Consider the following 25,311-nt stretch of genomic DNA (forward strand, 5'->3'; position numbering starts at 1 on the left):
GCATTTGTGGCAGCAGGGAGTGAGACCGCATCGGAAAAAAAATGGTTCAAATGGCTCTAAGCACTATCTGACTTAACATCAGAGGTCATCAGTACCCTAGACTTAGAACTACTTAAACCTAACTAACCTAAGGACATCACACACAACCATGCCCGAGGCAGGATTCGAACCTGTGACCGTAGCAGTGCAGTTATGGACTGAAGCGCCTAGAACCGCTCGGCCACAACGGCCGGCAGACCGCATCAGATACCCACATGTCCAAAGCACGGCAGTTCTGGCATTGTTTGGGATGTGTGGCATGTTGTAAGCCCATACATTGACAAAGATGTGAAGAAATAATTTTAACTTCAGCAGGTCAAGGGATTTGGCCTTGTCGGCCAACTCCACCAAGTAATTATGCGATGGTCTCACTGAGCCAAACTCAATCATTCAGTTTACAAGAATGCATCCCCACCCAAGAGCGGTGAGTTCCTTGTGTACTGTCTCTGTCAGGGTTAGAGAATCTATCCCCTTGATTGCGTACTGCTGGGTCTTTTCCGAGACTGTACTGTACGTGAAGTTTCCTACCTTTCTTTCTTTTTGAAAGCTCAGTAGATTCATATAATCTGACATGTTCACCACGTACAGTGCGGCATGGTCCCCAGTGAGGTTAGAGTAGTATGTCGTGGGGTTGTGCTTGTTATTACACAATTTCCTTAAGAGACTAAGGTCTCCATAGTCATGTATGGTGACTTGTGGGAAGCCAGCCGAGGACTTGATGGTTTCTGCGTAGCTGCTTGTGTACTTGAGTGGGCTGAAGTCGTGGGGTTCTTTGTGTTGTTCCCTGTGTTGCTGGTGTTGCTATTTTGCGTTGTCGGAGCTGGCAGCAGCACTCGGATGTTGCCTCGTGAGTTTGTGGGCTCACTTGTTAGTGTGTTTTCACGGGGTTTGTGTCGTGGACCGACCTGCTGCCACGATCCGTCTTCAGTGTTGACTGTGTCTTCTGTCAGCTCTGGCTCCGGCTCTGTCGGTGTCTGAGTCACCTGATGTGATAGCGAGGGCATGTGTTTGCGGCAGACGCTTGTGCGTGTGGTGAGTGTGTCGGTGTGTGTGTGTGTTCACTCTCCATGAGAAGCTCAATCAGCTTTCGCTGCTCGGCGAACTGATGATCATTCGAGGCAACTGTACCAAATTAAAAGCTAACACTACATTAACTGGCGTAAAGTATAGGCCTAAACAGGACACTGTGTAGATTTGCCATTCTATGTACCGTATTTCAGTAAATATTGGTGGTAATGAACAGTGTTTCCCAGTAGTGTAACGTAACTGAAATGTCCCAGTACGTATTACAAACAAGACGTATTTATGGGGCTTTGGAGGGAGGGTATAGCTAACTTAGTTTTCAGTTTCTATTATTTATTTTGTGATACACGTTTATTACTGAATTAACAAAATTGTATCGTTTACATTGAAGGCTAGCTATTCGTAATATTACATTAAAAACTATTTTTAATCAGAAGAAACGCGGAATTTCGCCTTAACGAGATTTTATTTTAAACAACAACTTTGAAACAACCAATCTGATGACGTTACATGCGTATATGGTGCAATTAGCGACTGTAATACACACAGCGCTATAGCACACTGGCAATGTTTTGGTCAGAGTGTCATGGCAGCGAGCCACGCCCCCATGGCTTCAATACGTAGTACGGCTGGGATACGTAGCGCCATCTCCCCTTATTCTTACCTCCATGGTTTAATACGTGGTTTGCTTGACAACAATATTTCGTTTCAGATATGTAGTATATTATCTTTGCATAGCATGTGAAAAGCGATCATCTATGATTATCAAAGATTATGTGCTGTGTTATTGTCAAGTTATGGAGTGGTGGTGGAAGTTGAATGTGGGGTAGTTTGTTTTTGTTAATTATTGTATATTCAGATGTCTTATAAATAACGGGCTGTCGTAAGCCTATATTCAAGCATTATGGTTGAACCGGAACCATTTTTTTCAGCAAATTCTTAAAACCAAATGTGTGTTCAGATGATGTATTTTAAGGTATACAAAAAATTCTGTCTAGTTCAGGTGTTCCAGCACATAGAAATAACATACGATTGTTAGACGACTGAGTCCGTATAATACTCTGCCGATAACATATTTCCGAAGTGCTGAACATACCATTACAGACCTGGGATTAAGGTTTTCATAGGAATAATGGAATTCACATCTGAAGGCGTGGAGAAAGCTGTGACAGTATTTTACACATCTCGCACTTCAGATCAAGCAGAGGCACATCGTTGGTTAACTGAAGCTCAGGCATCTACTACAGCATGGAAATTTGTGTGGGAGCTGTTGGATCCGTCGAAGGCAAGTGGAGTTGTAATATTGATTTTGAGTCATGGTTGGTGTTTAAAAGTTCGTAATTGCAATGTTTTGTGAAATTCATATTGTAAACACTTTTCACTCTACTACCTTTCTTCCGACAGTTTCCTTACTTCCTCGCTATGTATCTCTTGTAATATTACGCAATTACCAAGCTATTTGTGTTTGCAGCATTCCAGCTATTCAGAACAATAAATTTCTGTGGTGACCTCATCGTCAAAGTTAAACTTCGGTAAGATTCAATAAAAAAAAAAAAAATGCGATTTATGAGAGTACGACACCTCCACACTCCACAGATTTTCCATTCTGTTTCTTTTTATTGCAGTGTTTCAACTTGGTGAATTTATTTTTTCTCCATTACCTCATCTTACACCCATTTTTATTTGGTGCTGATATCTGCAGCATCCTTTGCCACATAAACAACTCGTTTGTTTATACATAACAAGTGTTATGCAGACGAGCTACAAATTTTATCTAAATGATATGTAATCCAACTTATTATTCAGATTGTTAATGTTATTTACCTTGTGTTCCTTTTGATACTTCTCGGCACTTAGTGTTTTAGCTTGTTTTGACAATGGTCAGAATTGTCCTGCTTATTTTGCTTTGTTTATCCATTTACCACTTATAGTTTTAACTGTTGTCTGTATTAGAGAATTGTGTAATTTTTTTTTTATTCCAGTCTTTGATCACAATATCAATTGTGTGTCCGGGCATTGTACGTAATTTTCAGATTTTTTTGTTCATTTCTTTCCGTATTTTATGTTGTGTTGTTATATATATCTCAGTGATAACCTTCTTAACTGAGATATGTATATCAGTGTGGTGCTAAACCCAGTAACACTATTTCCTAACCACTTCAGCTTTAACCATTTCCAGCAAATCATGGGTGCTTCTGGTATCTTGTACATTCTGGTGTCTTGTATGTTCTTTCGTCTTGTAGTATCAACAGTAGCAAACTAGATTTTTCTTTAAAGGCATTTGCTGACTTATTTACAATCAGTTTTGTTTTGTAGAAAAGCTTTTGTGTCTTTAACATGTAGGTACGAAGGCAGATAATTTTTATGTTGTCTATGGGTTATTCTGTTGTTATTTTGGTGGATCCTAGGGTGACACTTTCGGAATTTAATAGTATCTGGTACATGGATACCTACATGTCTTAATAGTAAATCTGCCCAATAGGTGTAGCACTTCCTAAGTGAAACCATGTTTGATAAATTCAGGTTTGAAAGCTCAAGGGTGTGTACCCAGTCATTGGTAAAGCACCAATCCCCAATTTTCAGATACGTACTACTCAGTAATGACCTGCTGTAGAGACCTGAATATTTTTGTGTCTGTAGTATGTAGGTCATTTAGCTGATGCAGTTTATAAAAAGTAGGATACATGATTCAGATTTTTTATAGAAAGTGTTGGGAAAAAAGAATGCTTTTTCCGGGCTGTGCTTTAAATTTGTGATTTTTTAAAAAAAGCGGAACTTTGTATAGGAAAACAGTACAGATCTCATCCTGTGCACTATAGCTTAAAGATGACTCCATTGGCAAAAACCTCAAATCTGATGAACTTCAAAGTCCTGTGGGGGTATGTAGACAATTGAATCTCAATCTGATTCTTTGCTGAAATGTTTACATATATGGTAGCAATCTTAGGAGCAAAGAAGAATATCCTAATACATTTTATTCAATGGCAAAGAATAAAAGTGAAAATGCCTCTTACACGCACCACCCACATTCAATACTATATAGAATTGGTAAATTTAAACCATGTGTATTTCTTGAAACACTGTACCTAAAATATTTGTGGTTGACCTTTAGGTTGTTAAATATCTTTCCAGTGTATGGAATTATGTGAGACAGCTTGGGTGATCAAATGTGGAGATACATTCTTATATAGGAAGAAGAGTCAGACAAGGATGTTGTCTTTCACTGAGTATGGAGAATGGCTGGCAAGATAAGCTTTGAAAGGATGTGGAAACTTCAGGATAGCACAACAACTCAGCAACACCATCAAGTATACGGATGACCTGGTAGTGCTTGCCGAAAATCAAAGACAGCTGCAACACGTGTTGAATAAGTTGGTGGAAACTGGAAAGAAATATGGCATGGAAATCAACATCAAGAAATCAAAGTGATGTGTTTATCAAAACAGGAGAAACCTTTGAGGATAACTGCCAACAATCAAGATCAGCAGAATGTGATGCATTTCATTTCAAGTACCCGAGAAGAATGCTGACAAAAGTTACCTTCTGCAAGAAAAGAAACTTGAGCAAGAGTCACCAAGGGCAAAGGAGCATTCAACAAGAAGAGGTAGTGCTAAACAGCAAGTTGAGCTTGATATTAAGGGATAAAACTTGTGAAGTGCTACATCTGAAGCATTACATACACTACATGGAGCAGAGACGTGGACCATGAGGAAAGTGGGGAAAAAATACCTGGGAAAGTTTGAAATGTGGTGCTGGAGAAGAATAGAGAAGATCAAGCGGACAGATCAGGTGACAAATGCCGATGTACTGCGACAAGTAGGAGAGAAGAAAACTATTCTGAATACAATTCTTCAGAGAAAGGCCAACTGAATCGGACACATACTTCGGCATGAGAGGCTCGTGCAGGATGTCATCAAGAGGAAGATGAGATGAACTACAGGATGATGAAGAAGAAGATTTCGGCATCTGGACGACATGAAAGATGGAAGGCGATAACGGAAGACTGAAGGAAGAAGCTGAAGACGGGGAACATTGGGGCCAGAAATTCTCTGTACAAAGACATGGACCTGCCACTAGGAAGAATACTGCATAATAACAACGATAATAATGTAATAATGTGTGACATTAATGATTTTTTTACATATATGCCAGTGTATATAGAGATAAAAATTCTGAAAGGAATAGTTTTGTAAACAAATTCAGATACAAAGAAGGAAATTGTATTTTTAAAACTCTTCCATCTTTCATATAACGTTTTCCTTGACATCTTGATCAAAAAATTAACTAAAGTAAGAGATACAATCTTTTTGTTGTCAAGTTTATATAAACATGCACTGTGGCTTTGTAATGATGTGACATCCATCTTACATATAACACTGAAGAAGGGGGCCCAAACAGCTTCTTTCTTACTGGGCTGTGGAAGGGAATGTGCCTAGTCATTGGTCAACTTCACCCTATTTGCGGAGATCTACTACTTCGTAATGAGTTGATCTACACATCTCAGTATTATTATGAATTTAATATGTAGGACACTAATTTGATATAATGTGTAAACAGTAGGATACATGATTCAGATTTCTTATGAAAAATGTTGAAAAACATACTTTTTCTGTGCCATGCTGTAAGTTCACAATTTTTTTTTTTTAAAATTGTAACTTTGTGCAGGAAAGCAATACAGTCTGCAACTTGTGTACTACAGCTCTTTAGTCCTAGTATTAAGTATAAATAATAATGGAAAAACATTTGACATTGCAGTTAATAGTTCTTACTTTCACGTATAGGTCACTCCATTGGAAAAAAAAAACTCAAATTTGCCAAACTTCAAAGTCCAGTGGAGGTATGTAGATAATTGAATCTGAGCTTGATTTCTTGCCTAAATGTTGGCACATCTGTTGGATGTAGGAGTAAAGAAGAATATCCTACCGAACTTTATTCATTGGCAAAGAATAAAATGATCAGGATTAAGACACTGTGTTTGAAAGAAGTCAGAATACAGAGCAACACAAAAAAATGCATAATAATGCATAGAAAAATAAGGTTAGCTTAGTTCATCAAAATATTATAAAATTGAGTAATGCAGTAGAAGAACTTCTTGTCTGAAAAATTTAGAGAGCTCTGAAGAGATAGATATCCTGTGCCTATGTGAGCACAACATAAACACAGGGTTAGATAGGTTACATATAAAAGATTACACTCTAGCAGCTTACTCATGCAGAACTATAATGGGAAAAGGAGGCGTTGTTACATGTATTAAGCCAGAACACAAGTTCCAAAACATTGAGAAAAGTAGATTTTGTAGTGATTAGCACAATTAATTTGTGCTTGTGAATTAATACTGATAAATAGTTCAGTTTTAATTGTAACTGTATATAGATCCCCACTGGGAAATTTTGAACTATTCTGAGGAATCTGCATTCCCTACTGTGCAGTGCGACAGCAGCAAGCGGTTAATAGTATGTGGTGACTTCAGTGTTTATGTTCTCAGGGATTATGATAGGAAAAATGCACTGGAAACCTTATTTGGATCCTACAATTTGTTCTCAGTAATTATCTTTCCAATACAGGTGGATAAAGACAGTTGGACCCTGACTGATAATGTTTCCTCTAGTGAAGCTCAGAGCAAGAAAAAGACGTTTCACCAAATAACAAATGTCCAATCTGATTAGGATGCACAGTTAGGATGAATAACACAGTGCCTACGAACAACTTAAATTAGAAATAACACACAGAAAAGTTGTGGGGAAGGCAAAGTGAAGGCTGTGTTTTATTTTCAAAACACGTAGAAGATGCACAAGGCCTACTAAAGAGATGCCTACACTATGCGTGTCTGTCTTCTTTGGAGTATTGCCCTGTGGGATCCTTACCAAATAGAGTTGAGTACATCATGAAGTTCAAAGGAGGGCATCATGTTTTGTGTTATCAAGAAATAGCGGTGCGTGTCGTGGAGATCATACTGGATGGACATCATTAAAACAAACGTGTTTCTCGTTACTTTGGGATCATCTTGTAAAATTTCAATCACCAACTTCGTCCTCCGAATGCAAAAATATTTTGTTGACGCCAACTTACATAGGGAGAAATGATCATCATAATAGGAGGAGGGAAATCAGAGCTCGCACAGAAAGATATAGGCGTTCTTTTTTTCCGTGCGCCGTTCGAGAGTGGAATAATAGAGAATTCTTGTGAAGGCAGTTTGATGAACCCTCTGGTAGGCACTTACGTGTGATGCAGAGTAACTATACAGATGTAGGTACAATATGGATACTACTCGTCAGTGGGACCCAATTAGAATAATTGGCGACTCCAGGACAAATGGTTTTAAGATTACTTTACAAGAGATGACCTTGGATGTAATTTATGGTGAACCAAATACTAACATAAAATTTAATCTATGCAATGATAAATTCATATCATCATTTTATGGGGGACTGATGACCTTAGCTGTTTAGTCCCCCTTAAACATCCCAACAACCACCAGCACCATCATCATTTTAAAATAGCTGTCTGTATAAGCTAATTAGACAGGACGTTAAACATCCATGTAAAAAGCCATGGATTACTAGAGGAATCAAAGTACTTTATGAAAGGAAAAGGGAAATGTATCTGTCACCAATAAGAAGTAGAGATCTTGCAGCAGTAGCATACTTCAAAAACTACTCAAAATTACTTAGAAAGGTTATTAATAAATCAAGGAACATGCACATAATGCTAGAAATCTAATTACAATAGGCTTAAGGCTATATGGAATGTAATGAAGTGAGAGACAGGACAACTAGCCACAGAATCACAGAACAGGATAACATCACTATTGAGCTGAATGGGAGGGCTGTAAATGATGAGTCACAGGTAGTAAATATATTTAATAATCTTTTCTTAACTCTAGTAAAATTCAAGAGGAAAATCACAGCAATATGTTGAAAAAGTAACTTTCATAAAATTAAGTCATATGGCTGTATCAGAAATTAAGAAAATTGTACATTCTCTCAAAAATAAAAGCTCATCTGATTTTATGGTGTTTCCAACAGAGTACTAAAGATTTGTTTCGATGCAAAAAGCCCAGTCTTATCGGGGGTATGTAATGCATCACTAACTCAAAGCAGTTTTCCAGAGAGACTGAAATATGCCATTGTTAAACCCCTCTTTAAGAGAGATGATTAGAGACATGTCAATAACTACTGACCTGTTTTACTACTGACATCATTTTCCAAAATTTGTGAGAAGATGATATATTCTGGGATAGTACCTCACCTTAACTAGAATAATAGCCTCAGCAAATTGCACTTTGGGTTTCAGAAGGGTTGCTCTACTGAGAGTACCATTTTACATGTTCACTCACCAGATCGTACAAGCATTAAATATTAAAATATTGCTGGTTGGTATTTTATGCAACATATCTAAGGCATTTTGACTATGTGAATCACAGTATTCTCCTAGATAAATTAACATTTTATGGGGATTGATGGTATAGCCAGTTAATGGATAATGTCATATTGAACCAAAAGAATGTAGAAAGTTGTACTCACTAATTGAACATATATAAATGGGGAACCTAATTCTGACTGGGGAGAAATCACTATGGGGTTCCCCAAGGCTCACTCTATAAGGTCCAATGTTGTTTCTCATATATGTAAGCAATCTCCCATCTAATATACAACTGTTAGAGTTAGTTCTTTTTACAGGTGACACCAGTAATGTATTCAATCCAAGCACACATACTGAAACAGAAGAAATGGTAAATAAAGTTCTGAAAAGTAACATTGATTGGTTTTCTGCGACTGGTCTCATGCTTAATTTTAAAAAGACACGACAAATTCACTTCCACACATCTAGGGGTACTACAACAATGATAAATATTACACATGGTGAGGAGATAATAAATAGGGTGGAAACTTCAAAATTCTTAGTTCAGCCACAGTTTCACTTAGAATCTTAGCAAATCTTGGGGAGAGACAAATCGTTTAGTAGTGCCATATGGAATAATGTTCTGGGGCACTCATCTGTAATAAAGTAAGTCTTCATTGCTCAAAAACATATTGTAGGAATAATATGTGATGCTCACCCATGATCACCTTGTAGACATATTGTTAAGGAGTTGGGCATTCCGACTACGGCATCACAGTAGACTTATTTGCTCCTGGAGTTTGTTGTAAATAATACACTGTATTTCAAAAGGAACAGTGATGTACATAATCACAATAGCAGAAGGAAAAAATGACATTTATTACTCCACATTAAGGTTGTCTTAAGCACAGAAAGCCATGCACAGTGTGGCAACCAAAATTTTTGATCACTTACACAGTGATATAAAATGTCTGACAGACAGAAGAAAAAAAATTGAAAATGAACAGAGAAAGTTTCTCCTTGACAACTCCTTTGTTCTTTAGAACAATTTATATTGCAGTAATGTCTAAAAAGTGGTGGGTAGGAATTACTAACTCACATCTGTGTATTAAGAAAACATAGAAATGTTCAGCATGTAACAATATTTACAAATTAATTGGCAATTTGAATGTAAAAGGACTCATTCCACATGATTGCTATTTATAGTGCAAAATTATCTGTGGAACATGATACTAACTAACTTACTTTAACTGTTAAATGTTTTTTAGTCTTAAGAGTTACAGGAGGTAACTTGGGTGAACAAATCTGGTGATATATCCTTGTTCTGTTACTGTAAATGTCAAAGTTAGCGTAAGGAGGGCTATGCGTGAAGCGTTCAGTGAATTCGAAAGTAAAATACTAGGTACCGACTTGACAGAAAATCCTAGGAAGTTCTGGTCTTACGTTAAATCAGTAAGTGGCTCGAAACATCATGTCCAGACACTCTGGGATGATGATGGCATTGAAACAGAGGATGACAAGCGTAAAGCTGAAATACTAAACACCTTTTTCCAAAGCTGTTTCACAGAGGAAGACCGCACTGCAGTTCCTTCTCTAAATCCTCGCACCAACGAAAAAATGGCTGACATTGAAATAAGTGTCCAAGGAATAGAAAAGCAACTGGAATCACTCAACAGAGGAAAGTCCACTGGACCTGACGGGATACCAATTCGATTCTACACAGAGTACGCGAAAGAACTTGCCCCCCTTCTAACAGCCGTGTACCGCAAGTCTCTAGAGGAACAGAAGGTTCCAAATGATTGGAAAAGAGCACAGGTAGTCCCAGTCTTCAAGAAGGGTCGTCGAGCAGATGCGCAAAACTATAGACCTATCTCTCTGACGTCGATCTGTTGTAGAATTTTGGAACATGTTTTTTGCTCGAGTATCATGTCGTTTTTGGAAACTCAGAATCTACTATGTAGGAATCAACATGGATTCCGGAAACAGCGATCGTGTGAAACCCAACTCGCATTATTTGTTCATGAAACCCAGAAAATATTAGATACAGGCTCCCAGGTAGATGCCATTTTCCTTGACTTCCGGAAGGCGTTCGATACAGTTCCGCACTGTCGTCTGATAAACAAAGTAAGAGCCTACGGAATATCAGACCAGCTGTGTGGCTGGATTGAAGAGTTTTTAGCAAACAGAACACAGCATGTTGTTCTCAATGGAGAGACATCTACAGACGTTAAAGTAACCTCTGGCGTGCCACAGGGGAGTGTTATGGGACCATTGCTTTTCACAATATATATAAATGACCTAGTAGATAGTGTCGGAAGTTCCATGCGGCTTTTCGCGGATGATGCTGTAGTATACAGAGAAGTTGCAGCATTAGAAAATTGTAGCGAAATGCAGGAAGATCTGCAGCGGATAGGCACTTGGTGCAGGGAGTGGCAACTGACCCTTAACATAGACAAATGTAATGTATTGCGAATACATAGAAAGAAGGATCCTTTATTGTATGATTATATGATAGCGGAACAAACACTGGTAGCAGTTACTTCTGTAAAATATCTGGGAGTATGCGTGCGGAACGATTTGAAGTGGAATGATCATATAAAATTAATTGTTGGTAAGGCGGGTACCAGGTTGAGATTCATTGGGAGAGTCCTTAGAAAATGTAGTCCATCAACAAAGGAGGTGGCTTACAAAACACTCGTTCGACCTATACTTGAGTATTGCTCATCAGTGTGGGATCCGTACCAGATCGGGTTGACGGAGGAGATAGAGAAGATCCAAAGAAGAGCGGCGCGTTTCGTCACAGGGTTATTTGGTAACCGTGATAGCGTTACGGAGATGTTTAACAAACTCAAGTGGCAGACTCTGCAAGAGAGGCGCTCTGCATCGCGGTGTAGCTTGCTCGCCAGGTTTCGAGAGGGTGCGTTTCTGGATGAGGTATCGAATATATTGCTTCCCCCTACTTATACCTCCCGAGGAGATCACGAATGTAAAATTAGAGAGATTAGAGCGCGCACAGAGGCTTTCAGACAGTCGTTCTTCCCGCGAACCATACGCGACTGGAACAGGAAAGGGAGATAATGACAGTGGCACGTAAAGTGCCCTCCGCCACACACCGTTGGGTGGCTTGCGGAGTATAAATGTAGATGTAGATGTAGATGTAAATTAAAGAGACAGCTTCAGTAACATAAAAGAAAAGATGCAAGCAATAATGAGAGATAAATAATTTTTGATGTATATAGTGGTGTTTATAGAAATAAAAAAAAAAAAAATGCAAGGAACAGTTTCAGAAACAAATTCAAAGAAAGAAACTGTATTTTTCAAACTCTTCCATCTTGTATATAACACTGTTTTCCTTGACATCTTGAACAAAAAACAAAATATGTTCACTTAAATGTAAGAGATACAACCTTTTCAAAGAACTAACTGTCAAGTTAACACCTGTGTGCTGTGACTTTGTAATGGTGGGACATCTGCCTTACATATAACATTTTAGAAGAGACCCAAATAGCATCTTTTCTACTACTGGGCCATGGAAGGAATTGTGATTCAGCAGAAGATATGCAGTTAATCTCAACATCCTTAAATACATGTGGTAACTGTAAAATGTGCCCTGTGTACCAGCTTTCATCATATTTGAAAGACACTTACTGCCCCACTTGCAGCGGTTCCAACAGAGCATTTTCGCAAGCCGCAATAGTAACAGTGGCCCCCTTTGCATCTGTTGAAAGTCTGTTCACTAGAAAGGTGCTAACAGTGATGACTAGAAAAGCGTGCTGTAATCGTGCTCTTCTGTTCTGAAAAACTTTCATACTGTTTGACTGCCTGTGAAGAAACAAAGAACATCTTAATGCCCTATATTATGTGTGCAACTCTTTCACGTAAACTAAAATAAGTCTTTTCTGCAAGTGATCCTTCCTGCACAAAGTCTTGAAAAATTATCATTTTCATAAAGCACCATTATGGCTTGTTTCACAGTTTCAGGTTACTGTCTTTTGACCACTCCTGCATTCTGGGGAAGCAATTACACCACTATTGCCTTTAACTTTTCTTGCTATATGTACCATGTGCTCTTTCACACCAAAAGTAGCTGCTACTCCGACCGTACTCCACGAAGGGGGAGCAAGGGTTAAAACGTAATCAGTTCAATGCAAATTGAACTTACACATTTTTGAGTGAGGAGCTCCAATACAACAGGAAAATGTTTTACACTGTTTATGTGGAACCCCACAAAATACACGGCATTTATATCGGCATTTATATGTTCTTTGTTTCGACACAGTGGATCAAATCATATGAAGGTTTCTTCAAAAGCAGGTACAGTGAGGACATTTGCAGGAACGTGGTCTTACTGTGTACTTCTAGTCACTACTCTAATACATTTCTGATGAAGAGACTTTCAAGAGATGCAAGTGGGACCACTTGCTATGGCAACTCATGGAAAAGCTTTGTTGGAACAGCTGCAAGTGGAACAGTATGTGGCTTTTAAATACAATCAAAACTGGTACATAGGACACATTTCCTAGTTATCACATGAATTTAAAGATGCTGAAATTAACTACATGTTTCCTGCTGAGTCACAATTCCTTCCATAGCTCAGTAGGAAATACCCCTTCTCCAGTGGGTGCCACAGAAATACAAAACCACAGTGCATGTTTGTATAAACTTGACTTCGAAAAAATCGTATCTCTTACCTTAGTTAACTTTTTGATCAAGATATCAAGGAAAACAATGTTATATGCAAGATGGAAGAGTTTTAAAAATACAATTTCCTTCTTTGTATTTGAATTTGTTTACGAAACTATTCCTTTCAGAATTTTTCTCTCTATATACACTGGTATATATGTAAAAAAATCATTAATGTCTCTCATTATTACATGTGTCCGATCCAGTTGACCTTTCTCTGAAGAATTGTATTCAGAATAGTTTTCTTCTCTACTACTTGTCTCAGTACATAGTCATTTGTCACCTGATCTGTCCACTTGATCTTCTCTATTCTTCTCCAGCACCACATTTCAAACCTTCCCAGGTATTTGTTCTCCATGTTCCTCATGGTCCACATGTCTCAGTATAGTGAAATCCTTCAGATGTAGCACTTCACCAGTTTCTTCTTTAATATCAAGCTCAACTTGCTGTTGAGCAGGCACCTTTGCCATGGTGACTCTTGCTCAAGTTCCGTTTCTTGCAGAGGGTAACTTTTGTCAGCAATTTTCCCATGTACTTGAAATGAAATGCATCACATTCTGCTGATCTCGATTGCTGGCAGTTATCCTCAAAGGTTTCTCCTGTTTTGATATCCGCATCACTTTGATTTCTTGATTTTGATTTCCATGTCTTATCAGTTTCCACCAACTGATTCAACGTGTGTTGCACCTGTCTTTAATTTTCGGCAAGCACCACCAGGTCATCTGCATACTTGATGGTGCTGCTGAGTCATCGTCCTACCCTGAAGTTTCCACATCCTTTCAAAGCTTATCTTGCCAGCCATTCTCCATACATGTTGAAGAGACTCGGTGATAGACAGCATCCTTCTGACTCCTCTTCCTATATAAGGATATCTCTCTACATTTGTTTACCCAAGCTGTCTCATGTAATTCTATACACTGGAAAGTGATTTTACAGTGAAATACAACAATATACATTAAGCAAAATGGTCGTTAACTGTTATCAGCTCTCATCGGTTTACAGTTCTGACCTAAAGGTCAACCACAAATATTTTGGGAACAGTGTTTCAAGAAATACACATGGTTTATATTTACCAGTTCCATATAGTATTGAATGTGGGTGGTGTGTGTAAGAGACTTTTCATTTTATTCTTTGGCATTGGATAAAATGTGTTAGGATATTCTTCTTTGCTCCAAAGATTGCTACCAGATATGTAAACATTTCAGCAAAAAATCAGATTGAGATTCAATTGTCTACATACCCTCAGAGGACTTTGAAGTTCCTCAAATTTAATGTTTTTTGCGAATGGAGTCATCTTTACGTGAAGGTAAGAACTATTAATTGCAGTGCCAAATGCCTTTCATTATTATTTATACTTAAGATTAGGACTAAAGAGTTATAGTGCACAAGCTAAGGTCTGTACGATTTTTCTATACAAAGTTATGTTTTTTAAAAAAAATCTGGAATTTAAAGCATAGCATGGAAAAAGTATTTTTCTCAACATTTTTCATAAAAAATCTGAATCATGTATCCTACTTTTATACATTGTATCAGTTTAGTGCCCTACGTACTAGATGCGTAAAAGTATTCAGGTCTGTAGGTCAACTCATTACTAAGTAGTAGATCTCCCAAAATAGAGAATTTGACAAATAACTTTGCACACACCCTTGAATCTTCAAACCTGACTTTATCAAAAGTGGTCTGAGTTAGGCCAGTGCTATTTGGCAGTTACACTGTTGAAACATGTAGGTATTCATGTACCAAATATTACTAAATTCTGAAGTGGTTATCTTATAAGCCCCTATGAGATTACACATAACAATCCAGATAGATAAGGAATGGTTGGATAAATATATCCTGTACTAAATGCCTCAAAGGGAATGGATTGATTATGGGATGCACTGAGCTGTGGAAAAGAGCATCTAATTATGACTGTTTTGTAATTCTTTTTGCCTTTGTCCTTGCATGATGGAGGAACCAGTTACCTATTTTTTCTTTTACTGTTATGGTGCAAAGCACAGACACTATGTGCCAGATATGAGGATTTTGCTATGCAGGTTGATACAAGTACAGCTCTTGTAATGAGATGGTGTCAGCTTCAAATCCTATTTGAGCCATCATGAGTTGGCTTTCCATAACTTACCCTCCTGGATCAACCTCCTTTGGAACACCTGGCCCACTTGTGAATTAGAATGAAGTGAGTTGCCATTTTCCAAAAGATGACAGGATATTAATGGTGATGGTGTATTTGCATACAGTATTCAAATGGAATGTACCAGGCAACATAAAATTGAGTTAACATTGAAATATGAGTCAAAGGAGTACATTTGGAATATTGGGAGCAAAGACATTTCATAAGTCTGTCACCAAACATGAATTAACTAAAGTCTTGTATGAATCATAACTGAAGTTCTAAGAAATTGTGAATTCTTTAGTGAATGTGGTTGTGACAGGTGACTTGACAATAAAAAAATTCCAGGCCTACAAAACACAGTTAGTTACATGTTCCTGAGATTGTTTGAACGATTCTATCGAATGATAGAACAACAAATCAGTGTACAGGATATGTATATATGGTTAGTGTTAACATAAATGAACACATTCTTTTTTAGTCCTATGCCATGCAACTATACTTAAAAACTAGTAGTATTTTTTAAAAAAAATGCTACCAATTTTTAAATGAAATTCATACACGGAACAGTAGTAGTTCACAAGAAATGCTTGCTATCCATGCTTTACAGATCTACATACCATACCAAATGGAAAGGCTTTTCCGTAATTGCCAATGGGCAATGAGGCCCATGGGATTTGGGCCAAGGATTGCCTTTTTAGAGATAGGTATGGCTGGTCTGGAAGCTTTACACCAAGGTTGGAGCAGATCTCCACCTTGACTAACTCTGCCAGTTGCCTGTACGAACTGAAGATGCCTTCAGAACCCAAGTGAGAGGCATTATTGGTGCCAATGAGTGTCACAACTTTACTGCACTCTGTACACTCAATAGCCACTGGCCGTGCCGCCTCTACATCTCGGTTAAGTCCCCCAGCAGACATACCGATTGCATATTGACTTTGTTTCTGGTCGTGGATGCTGTTTCCCTAAGTTATCACATAACACATGTAACATTGGAGTTCCAAATAACTAGTAAACCACTCCACCTCTTCCCTAACTGTGTGTTATTCAGTTGGCATTATGATACGGTGTTTTACCATGGGCTACTTGGTTTACCTTTTCTCCACTCTGGATTTGAGAGCATCTAAGAATTGGCTCACAGTGGCTAACAGCGACGTTGTTCCTCGCTTGGGCCAGATCTTATTGGCAGTTTGATAGCTTTTTCCAGTGTGTTGTCTACAGTGGTAATGGAGTATGATTCTTTGTCGACGGCAATGAACTGCCCATCCTGGAATTGTTTTTCTTCTCTTCTTCCACACATTCCTTTAGGGATGGGTTGTGGCTGCTCATGACACATAGTGATCCAAAGTTCCCCTTGACTTCCTGCAGTGCTTATGATCATCTTTGGTATGTATATTTCTTTTGTGAGCCTGAGTAGCTTTCTGCAGTCAACAAAAACTTCACAGTTAAACAGTGCGTCTAGATTGGTGACTGAAACTCACCTTATTGATAACTGTGGGTAACAAAGTTCTCAGTGGCAAACAACTCCCCAGAGCAATCTTTGTTCTGTGTACGTGTTGGATTGGCTTCTTCAGTCTGGAGCTCTTTTCTTTCACACTTATGAAGGCTTGTGATGCCTGCAAGAAGTTCCACCCAATAATAACTTTATAGTTACATTCTGTTAAAATGATAAATTCAGAGGGCTGTGTCCTGTCATAGTTAGTTTTTCTTGCAACATGTTCCCATCAGCTGGACGTATTTCCCATTTGTGACCTTCAGCACAACTGCTTTTGCATTGTGGAAGATAGTCGTCTTTATTTGTGTTGTGTACATAGTTCTGCGTACACAATTTTCCCACTAGAGTGCGCCCCGCTGAGCAAAACAGCGCAGGCGCAGTGCTCGTCCGTCTCCGCACTACGAGATGGCGCTGTCTTAGAGATGGACCAAATTCTGCTTCCGCCGATCCGTGTATTAATATGTAATGCAGCCGATGAGATTGCTGCTAACATAGAACCTTTTCTCCTCGCGGATCACACTCGTGCGGTGATACCTGAACGCTCGAGGTATTATAACGAGTGTACAGACCTCCGATTAGTCAGTCTACATTAGTCTGTAGTCAAGTTTCAGTCTGCGCCTAATGAGATTATCATATTCCTGTACATAGCCATGAAGATAAATGTATAGACACTTTGTCAAGTATCAGAGATATGTGAGAATAAGATTAACGTACCAAGACCAAAGGAACTTCAGATTGTCAATTGTAGATAGCATCCAGAGTCAAGTTAAGTAAGGTTTATGATTGTTATTATTTTAATAAATGTGTGTGAAAATTAATCAAGTTCTGTTTAAAGTTGGTAACTGTCAATCTGCTACTCTAAACGTGCAAGTGGCGTTTCTATCGTCTGACCTAACGGCAGAAGATAAACACGCCACGATAAGACCACGAGACATATTACTGACACTCGCCTACTTCGTTAGAGCGACAAGTCAAATAATCTGATGGTGTGTGTACCGAAGGTCTTACAGTACACACCCCGCAATTTGGTAATGGTAAACATTTGACATTACAGAAAAAGAAACTCGAGTCGACTAGCGCCCAAACAGTTTCACTGTTAATGATGATGTCAATTAGATTTCCTGTCATCTTGGCAACTCTTGTCCATGAGGGATTTACATTTGTGACAGTCTCACCTCCATGAATTTGGTGGCTAGGCGAGCAGTTGCAATGTGCCTTGAAGCCCTCTGCTAGGATCTCCACCTGTCCTCGCTGGAATGTGCTTCATGTATTTTCTCATGCACAGTCCTTGATTGGTGCCAAAGCCACAAATCAGGACTGATTTATTTCAAGGTCCTCCAGGTGTTAGTCATCCCATGACCTTTTGGCATCTGTTATTTTGAGTTCTCCAGGAGTTTCAGGGTGCAGCCATCTTTTACACTGACGGCTGTAAAATTGTGAATAATATTGTGTTTGGAGAATGAAATTTTCACTCTACAGCGGTGCGCTGATATGAAACTTCCTGGCAGATTAAAACTGTGTGCCGGACCAAGACTCGAACTCGGGACCTTTGCCTTTCGAGGGCAAGTGCTCTACCGACTGAGCTACCCAAGCACGACTCACGCCCCGTCCTCACAGTTTTAATTCCACCAGTACTTCGTCTCCTACCTTCCCAACTTCACAGAAGCTCTCCTGCGAGCCTTGCAGAACTAGCACTCCTGGAAGAAAGGATATTGCGGAGACATGGCTTAGCCACAGCCTTGGGGTTGTTTCTAGAATGAAATTTTCACTCTACAGTGGAGTGTGCGCTGATATGAAACTTCCTGGCAGATTAAAACTGTGTGCCGGACCGAGACTCGAACTCGGGACCTTTGCCTTTCGTCTCGGTCCGGCACACAGTTTTAATCTAGTTGGGAAACCAGGTATGTCTCACAAAGAACGAGCCTGTACATATTTAATAAACAAAGTTTATAGTTTCATACCAAAAGAAGGTTACTTACAAATGCAGTGTCGTATAATATAAGTAGTAGTTACAGAATGCCACAGAGTAACAGTTGGTATGGCTAGCAAAGTTATCAGCTCTCCTCAGTTGATAAAAACCATCATCAGTGATGTCTGTCATGTCTAAAAAATGAAAGAACAGAACTAGGGATCAGAAACTGATCTTCGTTTAAAAAACAGTGAAACAATAACTAAAATGAAAAAGAGATGGGGCCATCTCCATGTAACGTGGAATACCTGCCATAAATGGGACTTACTTGTATCAAAATTATGAACTGTCATCACTTTACCGATTAAAATATGATCTTGTTGGCATATTTCAAGAAACAGACAATGCCCCTCATAAATGTTATCCTGGTAAATACTGGGTCCTGAAGTGATTGAAGAATAAAATAAATCTAGTGATGAAAACTAATGAAATTAATATATTGAAATCTACTGAAAATTATTTTAACTGTTTTGGGGGCCACCAAAGATGGAAAGGAAGAAGCTTATGCTGCTGTTCAAACTTACCGAAAGCTGACACGCTTACGTGTGTTTTGTTACCAACACAGCAACTGACAACACGAGCTACAAGTGTGCAGTGTGTTGTCGAAGTGTGTGCAGTGTCTGCCATCCAGATACTGACACGGTTAAGGAAATTGAAGTAACACGGGCAACACAGAAGATAAAACAAGCGCGCTACTAGTGCTTTGCCGAGGAATTGTTGTCACCGTGCAAACTATCAGACTCAGCTCCCTGTATTACATAAAATTGAACCAGAATAATACTAATATAATAATGTTTCTAAGATGAACTACTTATTTCTGAATCATTAAAATGGTGTATACAATAAATGGATCAGATGACCTACACTTGGACCGGCAGTCCGAGTAAACGTGAATATTAACAGAAAAAAAGCTGTAATAAGCTAACCGACTAGTTAGATGTTGAGAACCCTTACTTCAAAAATTCAAATAGTCAAAGTTGGTCAGTAAAGCTTGATACCTTAATTCCATTTGGTTATTGAGAGTATTATCCGGGGACTGTCTTATGGACTTTATCCTCAAGCACATTTCAGACACCTCTCCTTCTCTCTTTATTGTGAAGATCTGAAATAGAATGTTGATTATCACATAAGTGAGGTGTTAGTGCAGATTTTAAACTGCTCACATTGAGATGTTCTTTAAAGTGAATATCAAAACCTGTGCTTATTTGCCCAATGTACTTTTGAGAACAGTCTTTAGTCTATTTGGCACCAACATTCTGCAGGATAAAAAATGCAGCATTTGTGTTATTCTTTTTTAAACATTTGGCAACTCTTTCTGAAAAAGGGCTTTTCGAAATAATACTGGTTTCTGTAACAGAAATAAAAGGGGGCATGGTGGCATACATGATTGTAACTTTAAAATTTGGTATATATATAGGTCAATAATTTCTTTTATCTTATCATACTTTTCAGCTTTGAATGGTGATTGACAAGTTAGAGAAAGAGTCCAAATACTATGTTTTCAAGATCCCTTTTGGAAAAGCAGTGTGCATTGAGTTTAATTGCTTTTATCTCCCTAAAAATAAGGGATGTTGCTCTCTGTTTTCGAAATTTCATGAAATATTTATACAGATAGAGTGACATGATTTCAGAGACTTTACTGGTCTCGTGCAGATATGATTTTGTGTATATAGACTGAAGCAGTGAGTGAAAATTTGTACGAAGGCTGAGAATTGAACCTGGGTGTCCTCGTTACTAGGCAGGTGCATTAGCCACTAAGCCACCTTCGCACAGTGGTTCACACAACTGCACGGATTAGCCTGGCACACTTCCATCCTCAATCCAAATTCTCACTGCTGCCCCAGTTCTGCCTTACAAACGAACAGAATTTCCGAGGCTCTCCATGTTCTGGAATAGAATACATGAAATCATATCTTTACGAGACCATTAAAGTCTCTGAAATTGTGTTATTTCATTTGCACCTCGGTTTCAGGCTTCATCCCCCATTTATGTTCGATACTGAGATGCTGTTCCAGAACGTGGAGAGCCTCGGCAGTTCTGTTCGTGTGTAAGGTTGAATTTAAAGTAGACTGGGGTGGCAGTGAGAATTGGGATCAAGGAGGGAGGTGTGCCAGGGTAATATGTGCAGTTGTATGAACTGCTGTGCCAAGGTGGCTTTTTGGCTAACGCACCTGCCTAGTAAGCAGGAGATCTGGGTTCGATTCCCAGCCTTGGACAAATTTGCACACACCCCTTTAGTCTATATACATAAAACCTCAGAACAAAAGAGCACGTAGTACTCAATGTCTTAAAAGTTCCTTATTGTTGTTGACTGGTTTGGCGCAGCTCTCCATGCTACTATATTCTGTGCAAGCCTCTTCATCTCTGTGTAAGTACTGCAACCTACATCTTTCTTAATCTGTTTATCATATTCATCTCTTGGTCTCCCTCTACGATTTTTACCCCCCCCCCCCCCCTCCGCCCCCTCCCACACACACACAATTCCCTGCAAAACTAAATTGGTGTTCCTTTGATGTCTCAGTATGTATCCTATCAACAAATCCATTCTTTTAGTCAAGTTTTGCCTCAAATTTCTTGTCTCCCCAACTCTATTCAGTAACTCTTCATTTGTTATGTGATCTACCCATCTAATCTTCAACATTCTTCCCTAGCACCACGGTTGAAAAGCCTCTGTTCTCTTTTTCTCTCAACTGCTTGTCATCCACATTTCACTTCTGTCCGTGGCTACACCCCAGACAAATATATTCAGGAAAGACTTACTAACACACAAATCTATGTTTGTGGTTAACAAATTTCTCTTCGTCAGAAACACTTTTCTGGACGTTATATCCTCCTTTCAAGACACTGTCCATTCTGTTCAACTGCTCTTCCAAGTTCTTTGCTGCCTGTGACAGAATTTCAATGCCATTGGCAAACTTCAAGTGTTTTGAATATTTTTGAACCTGTTAAGGCTTACTAAAAAAAAAAAATTACAAAGAAATTGTTGCAATTTTTCCCGTAATGCTTCCTCAAATTGAGGTACCATTTAATCCAATGTTATAAATTTGAAAGAGACCAAATTTTTACCAGATATGCATTACATGATGGCCGAGGCACTAGACCTATTTAATTCCGCCTATTATGTATATTACAAGGGTAAAAAATATCACGTCTTTCATCTTAATTTTTATAATTTTTCCCTTACAAAATGTTATTTTTTCTATAATTTAGTTGATTCTGCAATAAAGCTTAGGTCTTCTACATAAGTATGGACCATTGCAAGTTACAGAAAAAAATTAGAGCAATGCTTTATAAACTTTAGGAAATATTTGTACCTGAATTATGAAAAACACAACTTGCGGGAAACTGCGAATGAATCTAGCACCCATCCTCTTTTGCACATGTCCACAACACTCAAGTTTTGTGACCAAGGTATCACCATGAACATTGAACCCATTAATTTTATTGAAGGCTTTAGAGACCCCATCGCCTAGGTACTTTGTATATCTAATGTTATAAACAGGCACCAACCTCTGTGAAATAGTTTTAGAGCTCCATCACACTTCATACCTCCACTGTAACCATCATAATTCTTAGAACACTGACGTTCAATATGTCCTTCAGTGTTACCATGGCAGGTGTGGCAGTACTTAGATAAGCACTCAACATCAACAAATTTTCCATTCTCCAGAGAAGTAGCACTTATAACACCATTCAAGTAACGATGTCCTCGATGTTGCCATGTCCCATCAAGTGCAACAGCAATGTCCCTGGTTTATTTACAGTTTCTTCTACTGCACGTTTCATAGATGCTTTAGACACAACTGTCAAGGCACCTAAAAGTATTTTTATGTACTTTCTGAGCCTACTGGTAGGAGGAGGAAGGTCCATCAAACCACAAAATGTTTGAGCAGCCTTTTTTCCTTTTCCTATTGCACAGATTGCATTCATAACTTCAAATTCACATCATATGAATTATGCACAATGTTCAAAGTCATTTTCGAGGTAGATTTTATTGCATGATCTACACAGAACAACCAATTTTGATGCCAAACCCTTCCTGCTACTTTGTTTCCTACACCATCACATTGTTTACATTTTGCCACTTCCTTTGTCAAAGAAGATAAGGTGCCCACATCAACAGCAACTAATCCACTACAAACAGTGTCATTGTTAACACAAAAATTTGAATCGCCGTGTGGGAGTATGTTCCCTAAAGAACTGATACGTAGGTTACTTTCAACAGTGTGGCTTGTTTTGTTTGTGAACTGGTTACCACAGAATTTCATTTTATTTAATTTCTTGATGCATGGCATAGTTCATATTTATTGCACAGTAAAGGATATGTTATTCCACAAATATATGGAGGTTTTGGGCAACAAACATTCAGTAACACGTGAACAAACTGCTTCAGCAAAACAAAAGTAAATACTAGCAAAGATAATTGTTTACAGATACTAGAAACCTGCATTGGTACCAACATATACAATGTATCATATGTATAATCACTGGAAACAGATAGTTCACAGTTCTTTTCGAAATAATACTGGTTTCTGTAACAGAAATAAAAGGGGGCGTGGTGGCATACATGACCGTAACTTTAAAATTTGGTATATATAGGTCATTTTTCATTTGAAACCCTATAATGTATATATCAATGTAATCAGGAAAGACTATTGAATTTAATAAAGCTATAAAGAATTTTGATTTTTCCACCATTTATAAGTACCATATATCCTTAACTATCTCAATAATTTCTTTTATCTTATCATACATTTCTTCAGTCTCATCATCATCATCTGTGGAGCTAATTGGCATATTAACCAGTACTACTGTGGTGGGTGTGGGTGTAGTGTATGTCTTGACTACGATGATAGGTTCTCTATGCTGTTCATAGTATCTTACTCACATTCCTGTTATCTTATTCATTATTAGAACTACTTCTGCATTGCCCCTCTTTGATTTTGTATTTATAACTCTGTACTCACGTGACGAGAAGTCCTGTTCCTCCTGCTACCAAACTTCGTTAATTCCCCCTACATCTAACTTCAACCTATCCATTTCCCTTTTTAAATTTTCTAATGTACCTGCTCCTCCTGATGGTGACGTCCTTCTGAGTAGTCCCCACCCGGAAATCCGAATGGGTGACAATTTTACCTTCGAGATATTTTACCCAACAGGATGCCATCATCATTAACTCATAGAGTAGAGCTGCATGCTATTAGGGAAAAGATTACAGCTGTAGTTTCCATTTTCTTTGAGCTGTTTACAGTACTACCACAGCAAGGCCAGTTTGGTTGATGTTTTGAGGCCAGATCAGTCAGTCACCCACATTGCTCCTGCAACTACTGAAAATGCTGCTGCTTCCCTTCAGGTACTACATGTTTGTCTGGTTTCTCAACAGATACCCCTCCGTTGTGATTGCACCTACGGTATGAAGATTTGTATCGCTGAGGCACGCAAGCCAGCCCACTAGCAGCTAGGTCCATGGTTCATGGGGGGACAAGTTCCTTAATATGAAGAAAAAAAATACTGTGGAAATTACTCATATTAAATGAGCTGCCATGTCCTGTGTATTTCACCACTAGCTTTTGTTATTACCGAAAGCTGTGCGTGAAGCACAAGAAGAATACATTTTGTACAAGCTACACCCAGAAACGTGTATTTCATAAACATTACACTTACTCTATCCATTATATTAGGTGATGAATAATATACAAAGTAATTTAGTTCTTTAGAAATATTTTCAGAATAAATGACTAACTTTTTCACTTTGCCTTTGCTTTCAAAAAATTGTGATTGTTGTTTTTAAGACATTTAATTTTCATTTTACAGCTAACGGAAGTGCAGTTTTTTGGTGCTATTACATTGCATTCGAAGATAGTGAAGTGGTGGCATGAAATTCCTATTGATCAGTATACTCCTCTGAGGAACCAGATTTTAGGTTCCATTGCGTCTCATTGCAGTGGTCCAAAAATAGTTCTCAGTAAGCTTTGTGCAGCTGTAAGTGTTAAAAATATTGTGTTACTAGTGTTTCTTTACATTTATGCTGCATCTTTATTTAAGTACAGTGTTATAGAAATTCATTAATGTAATTACTTGTTACAGCTGGCTGCTTACATTATTAATGTTACGCCTGAGCATTGGCCCAATCCCATCAATGAACTTATACAGACATTTCTGACACCTTCCACAACTGTCCCAGCCGAACGAACCGCTTGGATTCTGATGGAAATTCTTACCATGCTACCAGATGAAGTACGTCAGCAGAAATATTTAATTATGTGGATTTCACGATTATTTTTGCATGATGCACTGGATAAATATCTTGCATTTTACATTGTATATACTACCTGTGTTTCATTTTTTTCTATATTTCTCTAGATTTTTGGTACCTTTAAGTACTGGACCAGTTCTTACTTTATTCGTTCCAGTTAGAGTAAGATAGTGGTAGGTGGTAATTACTTAAATTAATAAATGGATGCATGTAGTAAAACAGATGTGATGTTATTAGCTGATAGGTAAAACAGTAATACTCATTAACACTTGTATACACTGATTATGCAACTCCACGAACATTGGAGTAAAATGAATCCTGAATTGTGATAGAGTCAGCATATTGATCATTTCAGTTATTAATAACATGGCATTTAGATTCATTCACAGCAACAA

At 38.3% G+C, this 25,311-nt stretch overlaps 1 protein-coding gene and 1 non-coding gene across 2 annotated transcripts in view; one reads left to right on the forward strand and one right to left on the reverse strand.

Annotated features, from left to right (window-relative positions):
- Nucleotides 1–1,847: 1,847 nt before the first annotated feature.
- Nucleotides 1,848–25,311, forward strand: part of LOC126183871 (importin-13) — a 190,990-nt gene continuing 167,526 nt past the window's right edge. The window contains exons 1-3 of the mRNA XM_049926165.1: nucleotides 1,848–2,347; nucleotides 24,475–24,642; nucleotides 24,748–24,897. Of these exons, the coding sequence (XP_049782122.1) occupies nucleotides 2,195–2,347; nucleotides 24,475–24,642; nucleotides 24,748–24,897 (471 nt within the window). The 5' untranslated portion in view covers nucleotides 1,848–2,194. The remainder of the gene's footprint in view (nucleotides 2,348–24,474; nucleotides 24,643–24,747; nucleotides 24,898–25,311) is intronic.
- On the reverse strand, nucleotides 18,211–18,285 carry Trnas-cga (transfer RNA serine (anticodon CGA)). The gene has a single exon. It is a non-coding gene; the product is annotated as a tRNA-Ser (tRNA).

This window comes from Schistocerca cancellata, chromosome 4 (genome assembly GCF_023864275.1).
Source record: "Schistocerca cancellata isolate TAMUIC-IGC-003103 chromosome 4, iqSchCanc2.1, whole genome shotgun sequence".
NCBI lineage: Eukaryota > Metazoa > Arthropoda > Insecta > Orthoptera > Acrididae > Schistocerca > Schistocerca cancellata.